Source organism: Chrysemys picta, chromosome 10, assembly GCF_011386835.1.
Source record: "Chrysemys picta bellii isolate R12L10 chromosome 10, ASM1138683v2, whole genome shotgun sequence".
In the NCBI taxonomy this organism is placed as follows: Eukaryota; Metazoa; Chordata; order Testudines; family Emydidae; genus Chrysemys; species Chrysemys picta.
Genome location: NC_088800.1, coordinates 55,303,982 through 55,325,942, shown reverse-complemented (window position 1 = coordinate 55,325,942; position 21,961 = coordinate 55,303,982). Strand labels below are relative to the sequence as shown.

The 21,961-nt window shown below is 47.8% G+C and overlaps 1 protein-coding gene across 3 annotated transcripts in view; it reads right to left on the bottom strand.

The window, feature by feature from the left end:
* Nucleotides 1-21,961, bottom strand: part of MGRN1 (mahogunin ring finger 1) — a 109,464-nt gene that overhangs the window by 47,957 nt on the left and 39,546 nt on the right. For all 3 annotated transcript variants that reach the window (XM_005312140.5, XM_005312139.5, XM_005312141.5), the window contains exon 5: nucleotides 21,673-21,790. In XM_005312140.5, the coding sequence (XP_005312197.1) occupies nucleotides 21,673-21,790 (118 nt within the window). The remainder of the gene's footprint in view (nucleotides 1-21,672; nucleotides 21,791-21,961) is intronic.

The following is a 21,961-nucleotide window of genomic DNA, read 5'->3' as shown; positions in this document are numbered from 1 at the left end:
CAGGGGTCGGCAATGTTCGGCACGCGGCTCGCCAGGGTAAGCACCCTGGCGGGCCGGGCCAGATTTATTTACCTGCTGACGCGGCAGGTTCGGACGATCGCGGCCTCTACTGGCCGCGGTTCGCCGTCCTGGGCCAGCACATCGCTCGCCCACGCCACTTCTCGCCGCCCCCATTGGCCCGAGACGGCAAACCGCAGCCAGTGGGGGCCGCGATCAGCCGAACCTGCCGCGTCAGCAGGTAAATAAAACTGGCCCGGCCCGCCAGGGTGCTTACCCTAGCGAGCCGCGTGCCGAACGTTGCCGACCCCTGATATAAAAGGTAGTTATAAACTGGAGGGTGTTATATTCTTCTTCTTATCCACTGAGGACAGGACAAGTAATGGGCTTAAATTGTAGCAAGGGACTTTTAGGTTGGCCATTGGGAAAAACTTCCTAATTCTCAGGGTAGTTAAGCACTAGAACAAATTACCTAAGGAGGTTGTGGAATTTCAGTCAAAAGAGGTTTTTAAGAGCAGGTTAGACAAACACTTGTCAGGGATGGTCTCTAGATAATCCTTAGTCCTGCCTCATTGCAGAGGACTGGACTAGATAACCCACCAAGGTCCCTTGAGCTTGCAGTTCTGTGATTCTATGACAGCAGTAATGTCCTAAGTGTAGTGGTACAGATTTTGCTTTCCACTTTATACCTCAGCACAGTAATAATAGGCTACAGCATTTTAAAAGCATGTTCTTCAGCTGATAAATTAGTGACCCCGTCTATGACACAAAAGAAACCCAGAGTGCCACATACAGTCCTTGACATTAGATTAGCACGCAGCAGATCAGTAAAATTGCAATCTGGCATAAACCTCTCCCCCTGAATTCAAAGCTCCCCTGAAACACAGCACACGGATTTTCCTCTCCTGCCATGTTGTACACACAGTAGGTGAGGAACATGAATTTCAAAACAACAGCTGACAGTGACAATTTAAAATCTCACTTGAGAGTGCACAGCATAGGCCCAAATGCTTCCATTGCCTGAATTTCATATAGCACTTTAAGAACTGCAGGGAATCTTGTAAATTACAGAAAATGGAACTTTAAAGTATTGTCAAATACCAGGAGAGGAGGTGTCTCAAGGATTGATTTCTGGAGTTTTCTGAAACTACTGTATCAGTTCCCTGCCTTCAACTTGCAAGCATGACTAAGGAAATCTGTTAGCTACAGAGCTCTAAGTAGTTGCAGTTAGACACTAAGCCATGGCTTCTCTTGTGCTCAAGACTGGCCATGAGATCTCCAAGGCAGAGGAGCAGTGTGAAAGGGACTGGCTTCCAGCTAGAGAAGGTACCAGCCCTGGGGGAAAGGTATGGAGGAGGGCAAGAAACCCAGCACCTGAGGCTCTTGAGGCTGGGGTGACCCAAAACAGGCTGGGTTTCTTGCCCTCCTCCATGCCCTTCCCCCCAGGGCTGGTGTTGTCCATGGCCCCATTTGCCCTCTAAGGCTGTTTTCAATTTAAACTGAAGGCTGACTTGAGAAGCCAGCCAAACCCTTTCTTTTGAGCTCCTAATGAGCAAGAAAGAAGAGTCCCATTGGATAAAGATGGGGCCTATTATTCACAGGAGCCTCTTGAGGGACCACAGATTTATTTTAATCTGAACAAGTGATCATCCTAGGTCAAACTATCAGAAATGACCCTTCCAAGGCCTCTTCCTGCTCTCTGAGCCCTCCACCGTTCAGAAAATAGGAACATTTAACTACAGCACCTATCTCACAATAGTACCCAAACACTGTGTCCGACCCATCAATGTCATACACACTTACGGCACACCTGCTGTCAGATGTGCACAGGGGATCTGAACTACATGAGCAAGGCTCACACAGATATAGCGGAATACCACAGCCAAGTTCCAATTTGCAGACCAAGAGTTCTCCCCCTGCACTTCAGGATAATCACCATTGTTCTACAAAACAGTACACACATTCCCCCAGGCACCCATCTATGGTGGTATGAGAAATGGCGGTCCAACTGATAACGTACTGCATTTGGTGGGAGAAAGGATACACGGTTAAGCATTAAGAAAGCCCCTGAGCCAGATCTCTGAGGTATCCAATGAGTCCTCCAACACCAACAATATAACAACGAAAACCCAATACTCCTAGGGAAAAAAAATAAGCAGAAATTTCCTTTTAGGCCACCTTTACATAAAGCAGCAAAACGACCTCACAGTGCAGACACTTTTCCTCTTTTATCAGGTCTCATTTATCAAAGCCACTAGGCCAACCAAATGCCACAGGCAAGGAGACCTTATTTACGTGTATCTCCCCGGACAGATAATTTGAAGTTCCCTAGCAACTAATCAACTTTGCCTGCAAACAGAACCATAAAGGGCTGTTGCAGGCAATATGCTGCTTTCAAAAGCCATCTCAAGTTGTTAGTTGCCATTAATGGCCTCATCATTATAGCTGTTTACTGCATAAAAAAAGCACTGAAAGGAGCCAGCCTTCTGCTCTTGCTGGCAACTGAAAGCAGTGCCTTAAGTGACATCTACACCACGAGCTCGGGGTGCAATTCCCCTGCTCATGCTACCTGAGTATAACTAGACGGGTAGCCACGGTAGCACGGGTAGATGCAGCAGAGGGATGGCTGAGCCATGCTGAGTACATACCCACTAGTTTCAGGCAGGTTTGGCTGAGCCGTGCCTCCACAGCAGCTACCCGTGCTATCAAGGCTACACTGCTATTGATATTAGTATTAGCTTGATGAGAGCTGTCATGAGCGTGTGTACACGAGCAGGGGAGTCACACCTCTAGCTCGTGGTGCAGATGTAGCCTTACACATAAACACACACACACACACACATACTTTGGATGCTAGGAATGCAGATGCCCCAATGTAGCGAATTAACAAAGTTGGCAGGAGGGGGGCCTGCTGATTCAAAGGAGAGAGGCTGGAAAACAACACACGCTGGGGAAAGATGTTGCCAGGCTCATGAGGTTCAATGAACATCTGGTCTTTCCTTCCAATAGGGTAAAAATGGACTTGAAGTGCTCCCCCCTCCCCAAACACAAACCCTAGAACTCCTATGCCTTCAATTTCACAGGAATAAAGAGACCAGAGCATGCGTCTGTACAGTATGAGAAGAGACCGTAGCCCTTTAAGCATCGTTTCAGAAACATAAATGCTGTATTTTATAATCTCTACACTGGAGATTCTTACTGCAGCGTCTTCAGAAGTGGCTGATAATGCAGCCGATAACATGAAAAATATCTCAGCCTGCCGCATGATTCTACAGGTCCCGGACCTTGTTTGCCAAGGCAGGGCAATGTCACATTCTTTAATGGTAATCTATTAACTCCAGCTAGATAGGCATCAATTGAAGATTGACCTTCCCACTGCCCTGGAATGAGATCTGTTGAACCGCAGTAGAAAGCAAACAAGGTACCGTTATTGACATACATCTGAGTCCTAGCTTAGACAGCAGCAACTCCTTTGCTGCAGGCTGGGGGCTGTTTACATTGGCTATGCCCTACAGTAAGTAAGTTTGCATATTAAAGAGGGGGGAAAATTGATGGGCCAAATCTTGTGGTTCTGCTTGAGCAAGGACTATCCACTGATCTTGGTTATAATCATTAGTGAGGAGATCAATAGGGAGCTGCACAGGATTTGGCCTCATTGTAAAAAAATATCTAAAGTGAAGGCAAATCCCCCAAAGCACTGGAATTCTTGAGGTTGCTAAAATACCCTCAACTCTGTCCACTGCAGTGCACATGGGACAGAGGGTAGTTCTGTACTTTCAGACACTTGAAAAGAGAGTATGTGTGCTTCAGTGTTTACATAAAAACTACTGTTTAATCTCTATAAACTGCTGCTCCATCCTATAGCCTAAATGGCTTGTTTCCAGGCCCTGCGGAAGAGTGTACTACCTCTTTAAGAGACAGGCTGGAGCACGCAACCCAACAGCCTGGCTGTAAACAAGGAGGCCTCCTGCCCTGCCCTGGCGCTGGGTAATTTAAACAGGACAAGGAAGCTGAGTGGGGGAGAAGGGACTAGAAGTCCTGCTGACTGCACTCTGGCTGGGTTTTGTGAATCAGGCTCTGAGTGAGAGGGAAGGCAAAAATTGTATTGTAATGTTCAGCCATTAGGTGGTGCCATGTGTCACAGACCTTGCCTCAGCTGGTAAAAGCTATACCAGGCAGTGCATTAAAGCGTCTCAAAGAGAATATCTCTCTTGTGGCTCTCTGCATGACAGAAGCTCTGTCCAAATCTGGTACAGAAGCCTGACCTGCTAGTAACAGCCCTGCAGTGCAGCATGTTCAAGGAGTACATGACATCGAGATAAAGACCTTCTGAACTTTGTTCAGGTTCCTCCTTCCCCAGACCTTCCTAATAACGATCGGCTTCCCCTTGCTCAGGTCCGTACAGAGCCCATGTACCCTGCAACAAGGCTGTATAGTTTCTGCAGCATTGCGGGATATTTATACCAGCTTCAAGTCAGTTAAAGATGTGAGGTCTATTTAAATATGAAAACAAATGAGCCAACTAGCACCTTGAGCGAGTTGTTACAAAACTCAATTCAATTTCTTTTATGACTGACATCTGCCATGGGCCGCAAAACATACTGAAGACACAACTGCATCTCAAATGTTATGGGAATGAGGGGAAGAGGAAACATAAAATTATGCCAGCTGGGGATTTTGGTACTTGGGATACTAGGAGAAGCAGTTAGTGATTATAGATTAGAGCACCTTAGTTGAATGTTTTTGCTAAAACGATCAAGAGTGAAATCATTAATGCTGATAACAGTCACCCTTATGCTTCAGAATCCACACCTTATTTAAATGCCTGGGGCAGCTCCACCATGCAAAGCTATTGTATCTGCCTACAGACTCAGGAAGATGTCACTACATTGGTTACAATGAGGCCATATGTTTAAGGTTCTCTTCATAGCATGGGCTAGAAATAGACTTTAAAAGAAAGCTTAGAGTTTAGAGCAAGGAGTGGATTGTGAGGCAAATTCCACAGCCATGGAATTGCAGAGCATCTGAAGCCCTGATTATTTTATTTGCCTCTGGCACCTGGGGTCATAGCCTCCCCCAAGCAAATTGGCACTCCAAGACATTATATTTCTATGAAGTCATCTCCTGCCATACAGGAACTGGATTCATCAGTCCATTTAACAATCCCACATGCTCACTCACACCAAAAAGGAAATGTATTTAAATAAACCATCTCTTCTGGTTTAAATAAAGGATCACACACAAAGAGCTTCAGCAACATAATCAGTTTTAGCACAGAGCGGTTTGTAAGTGGTCTGGTTGGATCTACAATACCCAAGGGGCCTGCACAAAGGTGAAATTATCTCCTACAAGCCTCCAGGTCAGAATGTAATTTATCCATTCCTGGCCACACAACTGTGCTCCAGAACCTATCAGTACCTTCATTTTCTAACATCATTATGTTTATGCCTTGACGTTAGCAAAGTAACCTTGGAAATGTGAAGAGAATGCAAGTTGCTTCAGCACTGTCGTTCAACTCCTTCCTAGCAGCTTCTAAGTCGCAGCTGTAACCCATGGGTCAGTGCATGTTACGAGTCACCCTCCATGCCCAAGCCAGAGGTGTGAGTCGGTTACAGTTGTCAGATAGAGCCTAGCTCATGCTGCAGAGCCTCGGGTTTTAACTCTGGCATCCCCAGTTCATTGCCTGGGGCCCATTATGCATTTTGGATACAAAGCGCTGTGGCAGACCCTAAGATGAAAAGGTGGGAAGAGAGTAAAATAAATGGAACTGAACACATGCACACAGATCACAGAGGCACTACTGTGTCAGCTGCATTATTCGTTTCCAGCCTGCTTCCATTCAAAACGTCAAATCTGCCACCACAGAATTCCTGATCTGACGCACCAGCTGAAACCAGGCATCTTACCGACGGGTTCAGGTTCTGCTGGCCCAGCAGGCTGTGGTTCCACAACGCTCCCCTCTGAGAAGGTGCTACCATCATGGCGCCTCTGAGCCACTCGCAGAATTGAACGAAATAAATGGATCCTTTGTCCTATTTTACACACAGGCGTCAGATTCAGAGCGACTCTGCCAAAACGCTCCAGCATGTCCAGGAGGCAGCGCCAAAGCTGCAGCACTAGGGCAAGTTACAGGGACCCCAAGTGCTTTCCTAGACAAGCAGAAGGCCGGGTCCCAAGCTCACCCCAACTCTGCCAGATCTAATCAAATCCCTGGGTCGGGGGAGAGGTGCCTCTGCACAAGGAGATTCATAAGAAGAAGAAGTGGGGTTTAAGGAGGAGAGGGGGTGATGGGCATCTGGGAAGTGAAGGCCAACCCCAGAGGGCAGTGAAAGCAGGCGCAGAGCCAAGACCTGGAGATGGTTCTAGGATAGAGAGGGGCTAGGGAGCAAGAAGGGGAGAAGGGGGAAATCAAGGCAGAGATGTAGACAGGCAGGAATTAGAGCCCTGAAGGGGAGAACTAGCAGCTTGAATGTTACACAGAAGAGGGAGCCAGTGAAGAGTAGGGCGGCGCAGAGCCCCAGCTCAGGAGTCAGGGGAACTTGCTGCCATGCAAGAGACAGGAATGGGAAGGATTTGAGGATGTTGGTCCCTTGATAAGAGGGCTGGGACTGTCAGGGAACACACTCTTTTCCCTAGGGGAAAGGGGAAAATGCAACATATCGCGCTTTCTACCCCTTCCTCTTACATCTGTTTGTGGAGTAGCAGTGCTGCTGAATGCTGCGTATCCTCCTCGCCACAGAGCGAGTCAGTCAGGCATCAACAGGGGCTGGAAGAAAGTGAATGTACACAAGTAGAAAGGGACAGAGAGTTCTTCCCACGGTCACCTGCTCATATCCCAGTTCCACACCACCAGGCGAGCATACGCTCAGGCATGCAGCAGCAACAAACTAAGCCAGCGCTCAGAGCAGCTGGATCTGCTGCTTATGGAGGTTGCAAAGTTCCATTTCTACAGCAAAAATACTGACCAAATGGAGCCGGTAGGCAGTGTAGGAGCCATATGACCAAGGGCTCAGTAGTACGATTCTTAATTACTTCTGCTCAGCTGCAGTTCACAAAAGCTGTGCCAAAATCTTCCACTCTGACACCCTCAAAACCTGGTCAGTGTCCTTCAGTCAAGGAAGGGGGGGGCCTCTCCAAAATACAAACAAAATTGAGCGGCAGGCACCAAGCATGAGATACAGTTGTTTTACCCTTTGGGAGGCTGCAATCCTGCCTAGGGCTGAGGGACAATTTAAGACAGGGGCAGGCAAACTTTTTGGCCTGAGCGCTACATCGGGTTTGGTAAATTGTATGGAGGGCCAGTTAGGGGAGGGGGTCATGGCCCAGCCCACCTCCTATCTGTCCCTTCCCCCTGCCCTCTGAGACTCCTGCCCCATCCACACACCCCCGCTCCCCGTCCCTGACTGCCCCCTGCTGCCCCATCCAACCCCCCCCCTCCTGACTGCCCCCCTGGGAGCCCTGCCCCCATTCAACCCCTTGTTTCCCCCCAACCCCTATCCACACCCCTGCCCCCTGACCACCACCCTGAACTCTCCGGCCCTCTATCCAATCCGCCCTGCTCCCTGCCCCCTTACCGCGCTGCCTGGAGCGCCGGTGGCAGATTTATGGGACAGGTCATTTTCCATTTAAATAAGGGATGTCCCTTGTAATACAGGACTGCTGGCACCCTACCCTCAAGCTAGGCTGAATCACAATGGCAGGAGGTAACTTAGGTGCGAGGGGATGACACTGCCCAGGCTCATTCCATGGCTACCTGATGGCTTCACTTTCCAGCCCTGCCAATCCAGCAATAGTGACAATAAAGAAATCAATGCCTGCATGCTATGGGGCACTGGAGTCTCTCAAAGCCACAGGAAGACCCGATTCCAGAAAAGGCTCACACAGCTGCTTCACAAAAGCAAAACACTGTGAGAAAGGAAAGTGTCTGTGTTCGTTCTGAAGGGACACATCCCCACATGCCAGTGTCGTGTGCGCGCACTGGAAAAGGAACAGAATGATGAATTATTGCAGGAGGTTACAAAAAAGTTCCAGATGCTCAAGGTTCACTCTGGAAATGAAGGCATGAGAATGATGGTCCACAGTATAAGATGGCTTATACACCACATCTCCTCCTTGGGTCACAGACAGGCATCCAGATACGCTCCCCCTGTTAGCTGTACTGATGACCAGCTTCTCTGGATCCAACATCAGGTAGCTGTTAAATAGACACTCTCTCTCATTGGGTTTGATCAGCAGCAAAAGGTCAGAACATTTTAATCTTTATGTTTCGCCATTCTCACCCAATGAGTCAAATGGGAGCAGCTCACTCCTCTCAGAGGTATTGTTTCAGGCTGTCTGCAGCCAGAGGCAGACAGCACTGCACAGTGTTACAGGCAGTTTGCAATTTGAAACCTCACACTTTGTGGTAGGCATTCCGCAGCTCCTTCACTTTAACCCTACAATGCACTGCGTCCCAGTCATGGCCCTTGATATCTGCCCGTAGGTATCGTAATTCCTATGGCTGAAGTGCAGCTGGGACTGGACTGCTTCCTCCCCCAAAACACTGATGAGGTCCAGCACCTCGCCATTGCTCCATACTAGGGATCGCCTGGCACGTGGAAGCATGGTCACCTGGAAGGATGCGCTGAGAGCACTACATGCCTTTCTGAGCAAACAAAGGGGAATTTCAAAATTCCCAGAGAATTTAAAGGGCGGGTCTGATGGTTGGTCACCTGAGGGCAGGGCAGTAGAGTTCAAAGTAAGGACCAGAGTGGCTAGAACAGGCATTGTGGGATGCTTCTGGAGGCCGATCAGAGCACATTAATAGACCAGGGCATCCACACTGGCACCGCAGCACTCCTGCCGGGGCACAGCAAGCTCTATGCTTCTCATGGAGGTGGATTACCAGGGGCGCTCCAGTCACGGAGTCCAGGCACTCTATGTGCCTTGCCAGTGTGGACACCTCAGGAGTTAGGGCGCCCGGGGTTGATTTAATGCGCTCTAACTTGCAAGTGTAGCCAAGGCCTAAATCTCTAGCCCCATGAAGATAACCACAAAGTGTGGGAGGCAAACCGCCGTTCCGGTGCTGCGCCCACAACCTGCTGTTTCTACAAAGAACTGGACGAAATACTTGGGGGCGACCCCACCTCCACTTCGAAGAGAACCATGGACACTTCAGAAGCCGTGGCAGCCCAGAGTTCAAGAAAGCAGGAGGAGGAAAGTGGGAGTGAGGGTGCTGAGGAGGAGGGGGACCCAGAGCCAGAGGACAGCCCAGTATCCCTTAGATGCATGCAGCCAGAAGCTGTTTTCAAGCCAGGAGGAAGAGAGCCAGTCACAGGGGACGGTGCTTGTGGAAGAACAAACAGCAGAGGAGGTGCCCGATAAGCGGCTTTTATTTTGGGAAGGGAGTTGCTCGGTGTGGGCTCTTGGGGCGAGGAGGGTTGCCGAAAAAAGGGTTAGGGCTGCATGCATGCCTAGATGCGGATATAGGGCATTGATGTGCTCTTTCACATCGCGATAATCGGCCTTAGTGATCTCATCAAAGGTCTAATGCAGAAGCTGGGCAATCCGCTTGCGCAGGTTCCTTGGCAGAGCTACTATGCTCCTTGTCCCAGTAAGGCTAATAAGTTCGCGCCACTGTGCCGTGAGGGGCGGGGGGACCACTGCTGCACACAGGCAAGCTGCATAAGGGCCAGGGCAGAAGCCGCATTGTAGTAGAAGACCCTCCCTTGCTTCCCAGGTCACCCTCAGCAGCGAGATATCTTCCAGGACGAACTCATCCTGTGGAAAATGTGGGGACAGTGTTCAGTATAGAGGCCCCTGCAGCTGTTGGCTCTTCCAAAGGCACAGAACCCCAGAGAACAGTACGGCCCTGAAACAATCAGTCCCCCCTTGCCCCTGTGCTTACTCACCATTTCAGGGCTCTTGTGGGTTATGTGCACTCGCTTTGGGACAGGCACTTTCTGCTATTGCGTGCACTGTGCTTGTCTTTAAGTTCGGCCAAATCATTGCTCTGTCTAGTGTGAACAATGCTGCCGGTGTTAAATGTTGCATTTTGGCTTTACAGATGCAACCTTTAGATCCCAGCCATTCTTGTTATCAACAGCCAAAAGGCTGCAAAGAATCAGGAAGTGTCCGTGAAGAAGCGAGGAGGACCTTTTGCATGAAGTCATGCAGCAGTCCCTTACTGAAAACCAAAAAGTACAGGAGTGGTGGGTGACCGAAAGGAGGCTCCGCCAGGAGAATGTGGATCGCTGGCAACAAGCCACGGACTGGCTCCTAAGCATTATGAAACGCCAAGCGGACTCGAAGCAGGCCCTCATAGCACTGCAGATGAAGCAGATCTGCCTCCCCCATTTCCCCCCAACAGCCCTTGTCACAAAACTCTTTCCCTTGTGCTCCCTTGTCACTGCCAACCCACTTTCCCCACCATCTGGTTTCTTATCGCCACCAGCTGCCTCCAACACCTGTAGCTTCACCACCCAGCCCTGCAAACTACAACCCTTACCCACTACACTCAACCCCCATCACCATGCGTTTTAGCCAACCTGAAGTGCAGCGCTCATTGCACGGCACTCCAGACAGGAAGGCTGAATATGATAACAGAACATACGCAAATCTGTGATTGTCCCGTTCCCCACCCCATTCCCTCCTCCCACACAGCACAGATGTGTCATGTCATGTATGTTTCCCCAGCAGTTGTGTTTCTTTTCAATAAATGAATTTTTTGGCTTTGCAAACATTCTTTATTGCATTAAGTAAAAGATAGCATAGCCCAGGAAACCAACAGGCACTGCAAGTCAGAGCATCATATGTAGCAAACACAGATGCCTACTAGAATTAGAATCACTGCACTTCACTCCCGTGCAGGGCACCAAACATTACTGGTGTCTTTCAGCATCAAAATGCTCCTTCAAGGCATCCTTAATCCTTATAGCCCCGCGCTGGGCCCTTCTAATAGCCCTGCTCTCTGGCTGTTCAAATTCAGCCTCCAGGTGTTGAACCTCCATGGTCCATGCCTGAGTGAAGCTTTCAGCCTTCCCTTCACAAATGTTATGGAGGGTATGGCATGCGGCTATAACTGTGGGGATGTTGTCATCGGCTGGGTCCAGTTTCCCATACAGACAGCACCAGCAGCCCTTTAAATGGCCAAAAGCACACTCAACAGTCATTCTGCACCAACTCAGCGTGTTGTTGAACCGCTCCTTGATACTGTCAAGGCTCGCTGTGTAGGGTTTCATGAGCCACAGCATTAAAGGGTAAGCGGGGTCTCCAAGGATCACAATGGGCATTTCGACTTCCCCTATGGTGATCTTCTGGTCTGGGAAGAAAGTCCCGGCTTGCAGCTTCCTGAACAGGCCTGTGTTCCGAAAGATGCGTGCGTCATGCACCTGTCTAGACAAGCCTGCGTTAATGTCCATGAAACGCCCAAGATGATCCACACCACCTGGAGAACCATCGAGAAATAGCCTTTCCGATTTATGTATTCGGAGACTAGGTTCTCTGGTGCCAGAATTGGAATACCTGTCCATCTATCGCCCCTCTGCAGGTAGAGAAACCCATTTGTGCAAAGCCAGCCACAATGTCACATATGTTGCCCAGAGTCACGGTTCTTCTGAGCAGGATGCGATTAATGGCCCTGCACACTTGCATGAACACGATTCCAACGGTCAACTTTCCCACTCCGAACTAGTTAGCGACCGATCGGTAGCTGTCTGAAGTAGACTGCTTCCAGATTGCAGTAGCCACGCGCTTCTCCACCGGCAGGGCAGCTTTCAATCTCGTGTCCTTGTGCTGCAGGGTAGGGGCGAGCTTAGCACACAGTCCCATGAAAGTGGCTTTCCTCATCTGAAAGTTCTGCAGCCACTGCTTGTCATCCCAGACTTGCATGATGATGTGATCCCACCATTCAATGCTTATTTCCCAAGCCCTAAAGCAGCATTCCACTGTGGTGAGCATGTCTATGAATGCCACAAACAATCTTGTGTTGTATGCGTTATGCGTGTCGACACCATCGTCGGACTCCTCACTGTCACTTTGTAGCTTAAGGAGTAACTTGACTGCAATTTGTGATGTGCTGGTGAGACCCATCAGCATATTCCTTACAAATTCAGGATCCATTCCCGCAGACTGAAAGGGAAGACAGAGCGTGCAGTACAAAAAACCATTGAAAGATGGCGCCAAATGTGGATGGAAGCACAGGGATTGCTGGGATGCGAAGCAATGCATCACAGGGCACTGGAACAGGATCCAGGATGCCCCGCGTGCGCCCCCCCATCCTTCTCACAAGCCACAGCGCCAGAATGGGAAGAGGTACTCTGTGGGATAGCTGCCCATAATGCACCGCTCCCAATGCTGCTGCAAGTGCCACAAATGTGCTCACGCCACTGCACTTGCAGTTGACAGCGTGAACACATGGCAGCGCTTTCCCTGCTGCGGTCTCCGAGGGCTGGTTTAACTCCCGGCGCTCTACATCTGCAAGTGTAGCCATGACCTTAATTTCAAAGCAACAATGCTTATTTTATAGAGCACAAGATGCCCACCAATGAAAAAGCAGTGCTCACGGAGCAGCCACAAGCCTGTCCAATTGGACCTCTTATCTTGTTTTTTCCCCAAGACTTCATCTAGGACTGATTTTATCAGCTAGTATCTCAAAAACAGAATGCTTTATAACTGTTGACAACTGGAATTCCAAACATCCAGAGCACTCCTTTTCAGCTGTGTAGTTTCTCAGCAGGAGACCCTGAGTACATCTGGCAAATGGGGGGGGGATGGGGAAGGGGAGCAAAAGAGGAGAAACAAAAGAGTAAAGTCCCATGTAGTTAAAAGCATAATACCCAAGAGAGCTTCTGTGTTGGATAACTATCCTGTACTGAACTTGAAGTTCTAGGGTGTCTTTCCATCTCTAACTGCTATGAGCTTAATTTTATACCTAGTATCTTACCCACAGTTGTTCATGATGTTCCTTCAGGGGAGCATTTAGCATGCTGAGAACGGCTTCAATTTCAAACCACGGCACAAGGGGCACTTCTATAGAAAACAGAGACCCACTGTCCCATTATCTCTCTCTGTTCAGTGTGCTTCCTTCCATTAATTATAACCTAATATTAAAAGGTGTAACAGTGGGTCTCTTAGGCCTGCTCTACACTAAAAAGTTAGGTCGATCCCGCTACATCACTCAGGGTTGTGAAAGATCAACACTCTGAGCGATGTAGTTTAGCCGATCCAGTACGGAGCGCGCTAGGTTGATGGCCTCATGGGTAGTAGAACCTCTCCAACTGGTGTAGGTAGGGTCTACACTGAAGCGCTATGGCAATGCAGCTGAAGCTGTGTTGCTGTAGAGTTTCAAGTGTAGATCAGCCCTGAAGTATACTAGCACCACCTACCAACATGGCCCATTAAACACCCTGCTGCACTGCCAACAGACGGGCACCATAAGTAATATCCTAGGCATATCAGACTGCAGCAAGCTCCCAGAGTTAGGGTAGATCTTCACTAGAAATGCTGCAGCAGCACGGGGGGGCTTAGTTAGTACCCTCGCTTAGTTAATTCACCTTTCCAAAAGGCGGTAGCTAGGTCGATGGGGTCTACACTGGGGTTAAGTTGGCTTAACCATGTCACTCAGGGGGTGTGGATTTATCATGCCCCTGAGCGAGGTAGCTGGGTCAAGTCAACTTTTTAGCGTAGATCTAGCCTTAGTCCAGATTTCCACTACAAACTTGTGTCGACTGAAATTAGGTCGGCACAGAGCCGCTGCAGTTGGTACATTGCTCATGTGAGCGCATACCGGCCCCTTTGTGTTGCCAGTGTGCGTACTCATCAGGACTGCTTGTCTCTATGCAGAGTGTGGTGCATCCTGGATAGGTATCCCACTATGCAACTCACCACCTTCCAGCACACTGTATTTTGGGAAGTCTTGGCAATGCATGATTCTGCCAAAAAGAGTGTCACAAGAGTGACTGGGAGAATGGGGTCAACTTCCCAGTTTGCAACTGTCTCCATCCCATAATGTTATCTGTATTCCAAAATTTTTGCACCTTTTTTCAAAATCCCACAAACCCACACGGCCCTCTTTGCTGTCTGCCACGTCTGACAGAAGCATGGCACCTGTATAGCTCTGCACTAATGTAATGAGCATTGCAAGCACAGGGCGCCTGATCCTGTGGAATTTGCAGAGATGAAAGAACTATGGAATGAGGGAGGAATGTGACATTTCCCTGGAGGACAGATTGCTGTGGGTCATATCGAGAACCAATTCAAGTTTGTCGGCGGCATTTGCGGAGCAGCTGCAGATGGTGGAGCGCCACTTCTGAGACTGAGAAACAAGCACTGACTGGTGGGATCACATCTTAATGCAGGTTTGGGATGAGGAGCAGTGGCTGCAGAACTTTCAGATGTGCAAGGCCACGTTCCTGGATCTGTTTGCTGAGCTTGCTCCAGCCCTCCAGCGTAGGGACACCAAAATGAGAGCTGCACTGGTAGCAGAGAAGCGAGTGGAGATTGCACGGTGGAAACTTGCAACGTCAAATTTCTACCGGTCAGCAGGAAATCAACTTGGAGTCAGGAAATCCACTGCGGGGACTGTTTTGATGCATTAATTGCCTCCTGATACGCAGGAATGTGATTCTCGGCAATGTGCAGAACATAGTGGATGGATGTGCAGCAATGGGGTTCCTAAACTACGGTGGAGCAATAAACAGCACGCATATCTCTATTCTGGCACCAGACCACCACGCCACAGAGAGTGTATCAATAGAAGGGCTAATTTTCCACGGTTAGGCAAGTGTTGATGGATCACGGGGAACACTTTACTGACATCAATGTGGGCTGGTCAGGGAAGGTGCATGATGCTCTCATCATTAAGAACACAGGACTGTTCAGAAAGCTGCAAGCAAGGACTTTCTTTCAGCATTGCAGAATGACAGTTAAGCATACTTTTGGTCGTTTGAAGGGACGCTGGCATTGTTTACTCAGTGACCTCACTGAGAAAAATAGCCCAATGGTTATCGCTGCCTGTTGTGTCCTGCATAACATCCGTGAAGCAAAGGGGAAAAAGTTTCTGGTGGGTGGAGGCAGAGCAGCTGTCTGCTGAATTTGAACAGCTAGATACAAAGGCTATTAGAAGAGCTCAATCCAGAGCTACACAGCTCAGGGAAGCTTTGTAAGACCATTTTAACAGTGAACCAGAGTAGCATGTGTTGTTGTAGTGGGCTCTACTCATCCTGCTTTTTAGTGGCCTGGTAAGAATCGTGTGGTTATTGCTGTACATGTAGGAATATAACATTGTCAATGCACCTATTAATTTTGTTTCTGAATGACCTTATGAGTTGTGAGACACTGTGCAGTAATAGGTAATTGGTTATTGGTTGCTTTCAGAACTGCTGAGCACTCAGCAGCATATGTTGTGAACTAATAAAAATGAATAGTTACAAATAATAGAATTTTATTCTGTAACAAATTCAGTGCAAAAAGAACCTGTGCAATTTCAAAACAAATCCATTAAAAACAGAACAAAACTGAATTTATTAAAGAGAACAGAACTTGTGAAGGGGAAAGAACATTCATGCCTATTTCAGCAACAAATACACCGACTGTGGCCGTCACGATTCAGTGTATGTAAAGCTATGATTGTTTTTCCATGTGCCCCCGTGTGGAGTGGCAAGGGTACTGCAGTGACCCTTGATTCCGCGTGGAATGTTGAGGGGGGGTGTAGAAAGGTCCCAATGTTGGGCTCTTAATGGGCTGCAGAGAGGCGCGAGCCTGGGATTGTTAAACCTGCACCAGAATCTGCAGGATCTGTGTTTGCTGCCTGAGAAGCCCCATTATGTCTTGGTGCATCTCCGTCTCCTGGTCCTGCAGGGACTCCTGAGCCATTCTTCTCCACTCACTCCTTCTCCAGGCTGTCCGCACAGTTCATCCTCCAGGCCGCGGGTTCATGGTACGGTGCAATACAGGCTTGCAGGATCTCATTAAAGAAGTCATCCTGAGATCTCCTTTTTCCCCTCCTTATCTGGCTCTGCGGGTGTGGAGTGGGAGACCCTGAAGGTCGCAATGGCAGCAGCTGCAGATAAAACACACAGAGGTAGCATTGTCAGCATATTCACTACAGAAAGCGAAACTTAAGATGCTGAATTCACACCCCTTGCTCCTCTAAAGTTTTAAGCTCTGCATTCTTGCTTCTACTTGGGATTGCTTGTGCACGGCACCCGTCACTGCACCAGCCATGGTGAGTATGATCCATTGGGGGTAGGGGAAGTGAGGAGGGAATTGTCTGATCACATGATTCTAGCCATACAGGGCAATGGCACAGATGGTGGTGATTTTAGCTGATATCTCAGCCCTGAGGGTAACAGAGGCAGAGAGACCACAGCTGCTGCTGGCATCCCAAAACTGCCTGGCCCGTATGCTGCTAGCCTGTGTACTGCAATGGTGCCTGCTAAAATGATCACCAAGTGGCATGGGACAGTGTCCTACCACTGAAGAAGAAATAAGACAGCCCTCCCTAGCAACCTTCAGCTGACAACGGAAGAGGACCGCCATGAAAGTTTCATTGCGATCTCTATGGAGGATTCAAGGGACATCCCCCTGTGTACATAAACAAACTGCTCCACTTGGCCCCCTCGCCTAATTCTAGAGGGGAATGAAAACCTGATAGCAACTCTACCTCTCTTGGTTGTACCACTCCCTCTTCTACATGAGTCAATTAATAAAAATGTCCTGCTACTTTGGGGATGCTACCCCTGTAATTTGAATATTTATCCACAGACACTTACCCAAGGCTCCTTTCCCTTCAATGGGCTTGCCCGGGATCAACAGGCGGGACTGGCTGGATTGCGGTGGAATCAAAATCAGGTCCTCACTGTGCAGCTGGATTCCCCTGGTCACCTGTCTCCCATATCCCTCCTCCTCCTCTTCCACCTCCTCCTTGCTGTTCATGGCAGGGACCTGTGACTCAGGCTCCTCAGAGATATCCACGGTGCTGGGAGTGGTAGTGGGGTCTCCACCAAGGATGGCATACAGCTCTTTGTAAGAGCAGCAGGTCTGTGGCTCGGCACCAGACTGATTGTTGGCCTTCCTGGCTTTCTGGTACATCTGCTGCAGTTCCTTGATTTTCATGCGGCACTGCTGCTGGTCCCTGGTCATGACCCTTCTCTTGCATCCCCTGAGCAATCTGCTCATAGATGTCAAGGTTTCTACTGCTGATTCGGAGCTATGCCTACACAGCCTCTTCTCCCCACAGGCCCAGAAGTGCCAATATCTTCTGCCTACTCCAGGCAGGAATGTGCAGCCAGCATGGTCAACTGGGCAGTTTCAATCAACAATAGAGAGCTGCTAGGTGTGGTCACCAAGCCAGGCAATCAGGAAAAGGAATTTCAAAAATTTGCAGGGCTTTAAGGGGGGCGGACGGGACATCCGGTCTCTGCAAGCAGAGTTCACATTGGTGACGAAAGCAGTCAGCGTTGGGCATTTTGGGACAGCTGCTGGAGGACAGTTAAGGTCGACATAAGTAACACAGCATCTACACTCGCACTGCATTGATCTAAGTAAATGGCTATGGCTCTTCGCTGCTCGGGACGCTGATGTTATTGTGTCAGTGTAATGGGGCGCTTACATTGGTGGGAGACAAAGTTAAGAATAGACACATGCACAACTAGGTCCACGTAAGCTGTCTTGCATCGACCTAACTTTGCAGTGTAGACCAGGCTTTAGTTACTTTGTGGAGTGTGCGGGAAAATAGAAAATTGGGAATCTACTACCTTTTTGTTCCTAGCTTCAGTCTAATCATTACAGAGGCCAAATGTTCTAGGAAATGTTTAACTATATTTAGTCTACAGGCTTCCTAGAAAAAACTTTCAGTTCTCAATTATATAATGACACTACTGTGTATCAATTCAGACCAGTTGCTATTAAAGGTCTTGTGACTGCAACCACTTCCTGTCTCAGCTCACCCTCAAACACTGTGAGATCCTCTGCAGGGGTACGCTGCGTCTCTAGCTAGCCATTTTCAAACTACCATGTCTCGCTCCAAACATTCTCAACTCATTAAAGATAATTGACTACGGTGTTGCTGAAAGCAGCTCTTAGGTTCCTGCTTTGCTTCCTGCTCCAATCTACTATTGCAAGAGCACAGCTACGTTTTTGCACATTTGGTGGAGAAAGCATAGGCCAGAACTACTTTTGCTTTACAATCTGAATTTGTGCCGCATCTGAACGTATAGTCTCCCAAAGGCTGCACTTCACATTCACTCTTGGATATGTAGAAGAGTGTCTTTCGACAATGAAAGCCTCTTAGTACAGCTTGCCAATGAACCAACACATTTGTAAAGACAAAGTAAAACATGCACTTAGTAAAGTTTATCCAACCAACCACCTCAGGCAATACCACTTTCCATCCTGTCATCTGGTCAAGGGCTATGTCATATACAAGCATTACAGTAGGCAAAAGCATGAACTCTATCTTATTCTGACAAACCAACAGTGAAGCTGGCAAGCAGTCCACAGGGTTTAGGAGTATACAGCTGAACAGCGGCAGTTTGATGTCAGACATAGGAGTGTTGCATTTCAGAGAGTAGTTAGGAAGATCTAGCCACATGCATGTTATTGGGCATGGAGGGGGGAAGGAAAGATAGACACACACACACAGAAACTCTCCTCTGAGCCATGTTTCCTGTTCTACATTTGCTCCCCAAGCAGAGCTCCCAGTGAAGTCAGTTGCACACCTGCCAGACGGCAGTGCTGATTAGGCAACAGATCAGCAGAGTGGATCAGCAGAATTTGGTCTGAAGAGGGGATGGGAAGAGGGTTTATAGCTTACATTTCTATAGTACCTCTGACTCCAAAGAGCTTTGAAGACTTGACCAACAGATGCGCAATACACAGATCGCCTCCACCTTTGCTGACACACAGCTGTTTAAAGATGAGCTGCAAAACTTTTGCTAAGAGTTAAAAACCTGTTTGCACAACTACAAGTAACTCTGGCTGGTCAGAAATGCCATTAACAGAGGATTTGAACAAATTTGCTTTTCTAAGAGGCTGAGGAGAGTCTGGACTGCCAGCATCCTGCTTCCTTCGTCAGAGTGAGTGACAAAGGGAACGAAAAGCAGGGCTGAGAATGGGACAGTTCTTTCAGGCCATCATAGGTGTACTTGTGAGGTCATCTATTGGCAGAGAAGCCAGAACATCTGCAGCCCAGATTTCTGAGGATCATGGGGAAGAGGCTGGTAATTGCCTTGTGGTTTGTTTTGAAACTATGGTTGGGGTGTATTTTACCAATGGATATTCCCTCTGCTGGGATTGCACAAAATATACAGGTTTTTTTATTCTCTACCCCCCAATCCCCGATTTAACCATGCATTGCAGCATTACAACAGTTTGGGACAGGAAGAGAGTATCATCATATCCAGGTGAGCTTGGACAGTAGGGTGAGGGTTAGAGAAGGTCCCTATCTTGGTTGGAATGTGGCCAAGACACCCGGATTAATAGCACCCATAATACTCTTACAAGAAGAGAGCATCATTAACCACAAATGGCCAAGACCTTGGTATTATGGCCCATCAACAAGGACAACAATTCTAGCAGCACAGCTTCCCACAATTCCGTGCTGGGGCACTGGTATGTTACTGACTCAAAGGACTATTGGGTCACCACCACTTCCTCTAGCACATAGGCGAGATAAGTACTTAGCTAAAGAAAACCCAGCCTTCCATAGCTAGTGATATGTGACAAGTTCCGAGGATAAGCTAAAGAAAATGCTATCGAGGAAGCTAGTCAGATGCGCCTATTAATCTTGTCCCAAGAGACAAAAACAAAGGGAACTTAGGAACTGAAATGAGGCAAATTTAAAACCAATCAGAGAAGATGCTATTTTGTACAGAGTGTAGTTCACATGTTGATCTCAATGCCACAAATGCAACTGAGATAGACTTCAGCATGATTAAAATACCAGGCAATTTATATGAACAGAGAAGTCTTATAGCTCCCTAGCTAGGTTTAGAGGGATATTCACCATCAGTATTTTAGTAATTTGACAACTATACCGTCCAAGGGTGGTTAACGTCAGTTATGCTAAACACAATATTTTAAACTGAGAAAGATCCCACCCAATATTTACCTAATTGGCAAGTGCTGGGAAAAATGGAAACCAAAGAAAAGAAATGCAGTGACTGGCTCAGTCACCTCTGACCTCACAATCCTCCTCTGTAGTAAGGTGCACCATCATTTTGAAATTAAATCAGCAAACATGAAAGCCTCACCCTAAGGGTGATAAACCAGATGAAACAGTGAAATTGAACATACCAAAAGTGCTGTTAAACATACAAAGAACCCCAGAAAAAATACCAGTATTTTTTCTCGCTAATCTCTCAGTTCTAGGAAGGTAGGTAAATTACTTGTAATAACTGTAACTAACATGTCACACAGAGTATGATTTTGGAGGTGACATATCCCTTTACGCTTTGGGCCCACAAGACTTGGTAGAATCCCTTTCATTGTCTTGTAAGAATCTTCTTATCTATCAGATACCATGAAAAGGGAAGCTTATGGAAGGCTATACATAAATGCTCACTTTCCCAACCAACACAGTTTCAGTCATGGTGATCTTGAGTTCTTTGAAACCCTTGAATGAACGCAGATATGCCTTATTGGTTCAATTACCTTTGTATCATCTTTCCAAAGGGGCTGTGGTGAATTCTCCATCACTGGCAATTTTTAAATCAAGATTTGGAGGATGCTTTTCTAAAATACCTGCTCTAGTTCAAATAGGAATAATTGTGGGGCAGTTTTCTGGCCTGTGTTACACAGGAGATCAGGCTACATGATCGCAGTGGCTTTCATCCCTTCTGACCTTGGAATCTATGAATACATATGCCCCCCCTCAATATTCTGTAACAGACACACACTAGGAAAAAACACACACACACTGATTCATCAGTAGGACATTATGAGAAGTAGACTAATTCACAGCTCAGAACACAATTCAGAATTGTACTCTTTTTCTAGAGAAGATAAGTATTTATTTTCAAAGCGATCAAATTCAACCCTGCTTGGACGATTCTGACTTCCTTTGATGGGGTAAAAAAAAAAAAAAAAAAAAAAAAAAAAAAAAAGGTCAATATTGTACCTGGAAACTCTCTCTTTAAAAAGAAGTTTACTTATCAATCATGTGGTTAATACATTTGCTACAGAAAGGGGACACCAACTTTTCTGCAGGCTGTGTGTAACCAGACATGTTATTAGGCAATAAACGCCTCTCTGAAGGGGACTTACGTTCCTGAGCTCCCACAGTGCCCTGATCAGTTGGGAGAGCATCACATCAAGACTGGCTGAAAAACAAGCTGCTTCCTTTGGAGATGGCACCAGTATCATTCACCCCGAGAGCTGTAGACAAGTTCCATCCTACTCCAGGTATCTGAGATCTCGACAGACAGTCCAACCTGCCCCCTTCCCATGCCCGTTTTTTTTTTTTTTTTGGGGGGGGGGGGGGGTAGGATCAGGAGGCTTAATGTACCTACCCAACAGTTGTCCTGAATATTTCAGATCCATTTTTCCCAGGGCCCTTCACCCCACGCTGACAGATCATGCCACAGCAGCTGTGACTGATAATTTTCCAGCTACAACTCAGGAAGTTAAACAAACAGAGCCCAGTGTTTCTGGAACAATAGGGTTTTGGAGAAGAGGGAAATCTAAGGAGAGATTTACCTCATCGTCCTTCCAGTCTGAGAAATCAATCTTGAAGGAAGGCAGGGAGAATTGCTGGCTCACCCCTCTCTTGTAATGAACCGTCTCTGACTGCAGAGAAGGATTCTTTGTGCTGTATCTGGAGAGGGGGCAAAAAAGAAAACTCAGTGTAACAAGTGATTGCTCTGTGCTGGACTCTAAGAAAGTCATTCATGCCTGCAGCCTCCCAGGAATCACAAATGGCTGCTCTGAGAAGCGACGCTGGCAGGGGCTGACAGTCATTCACTCTGGACACAAAAAGGAAGGGAAA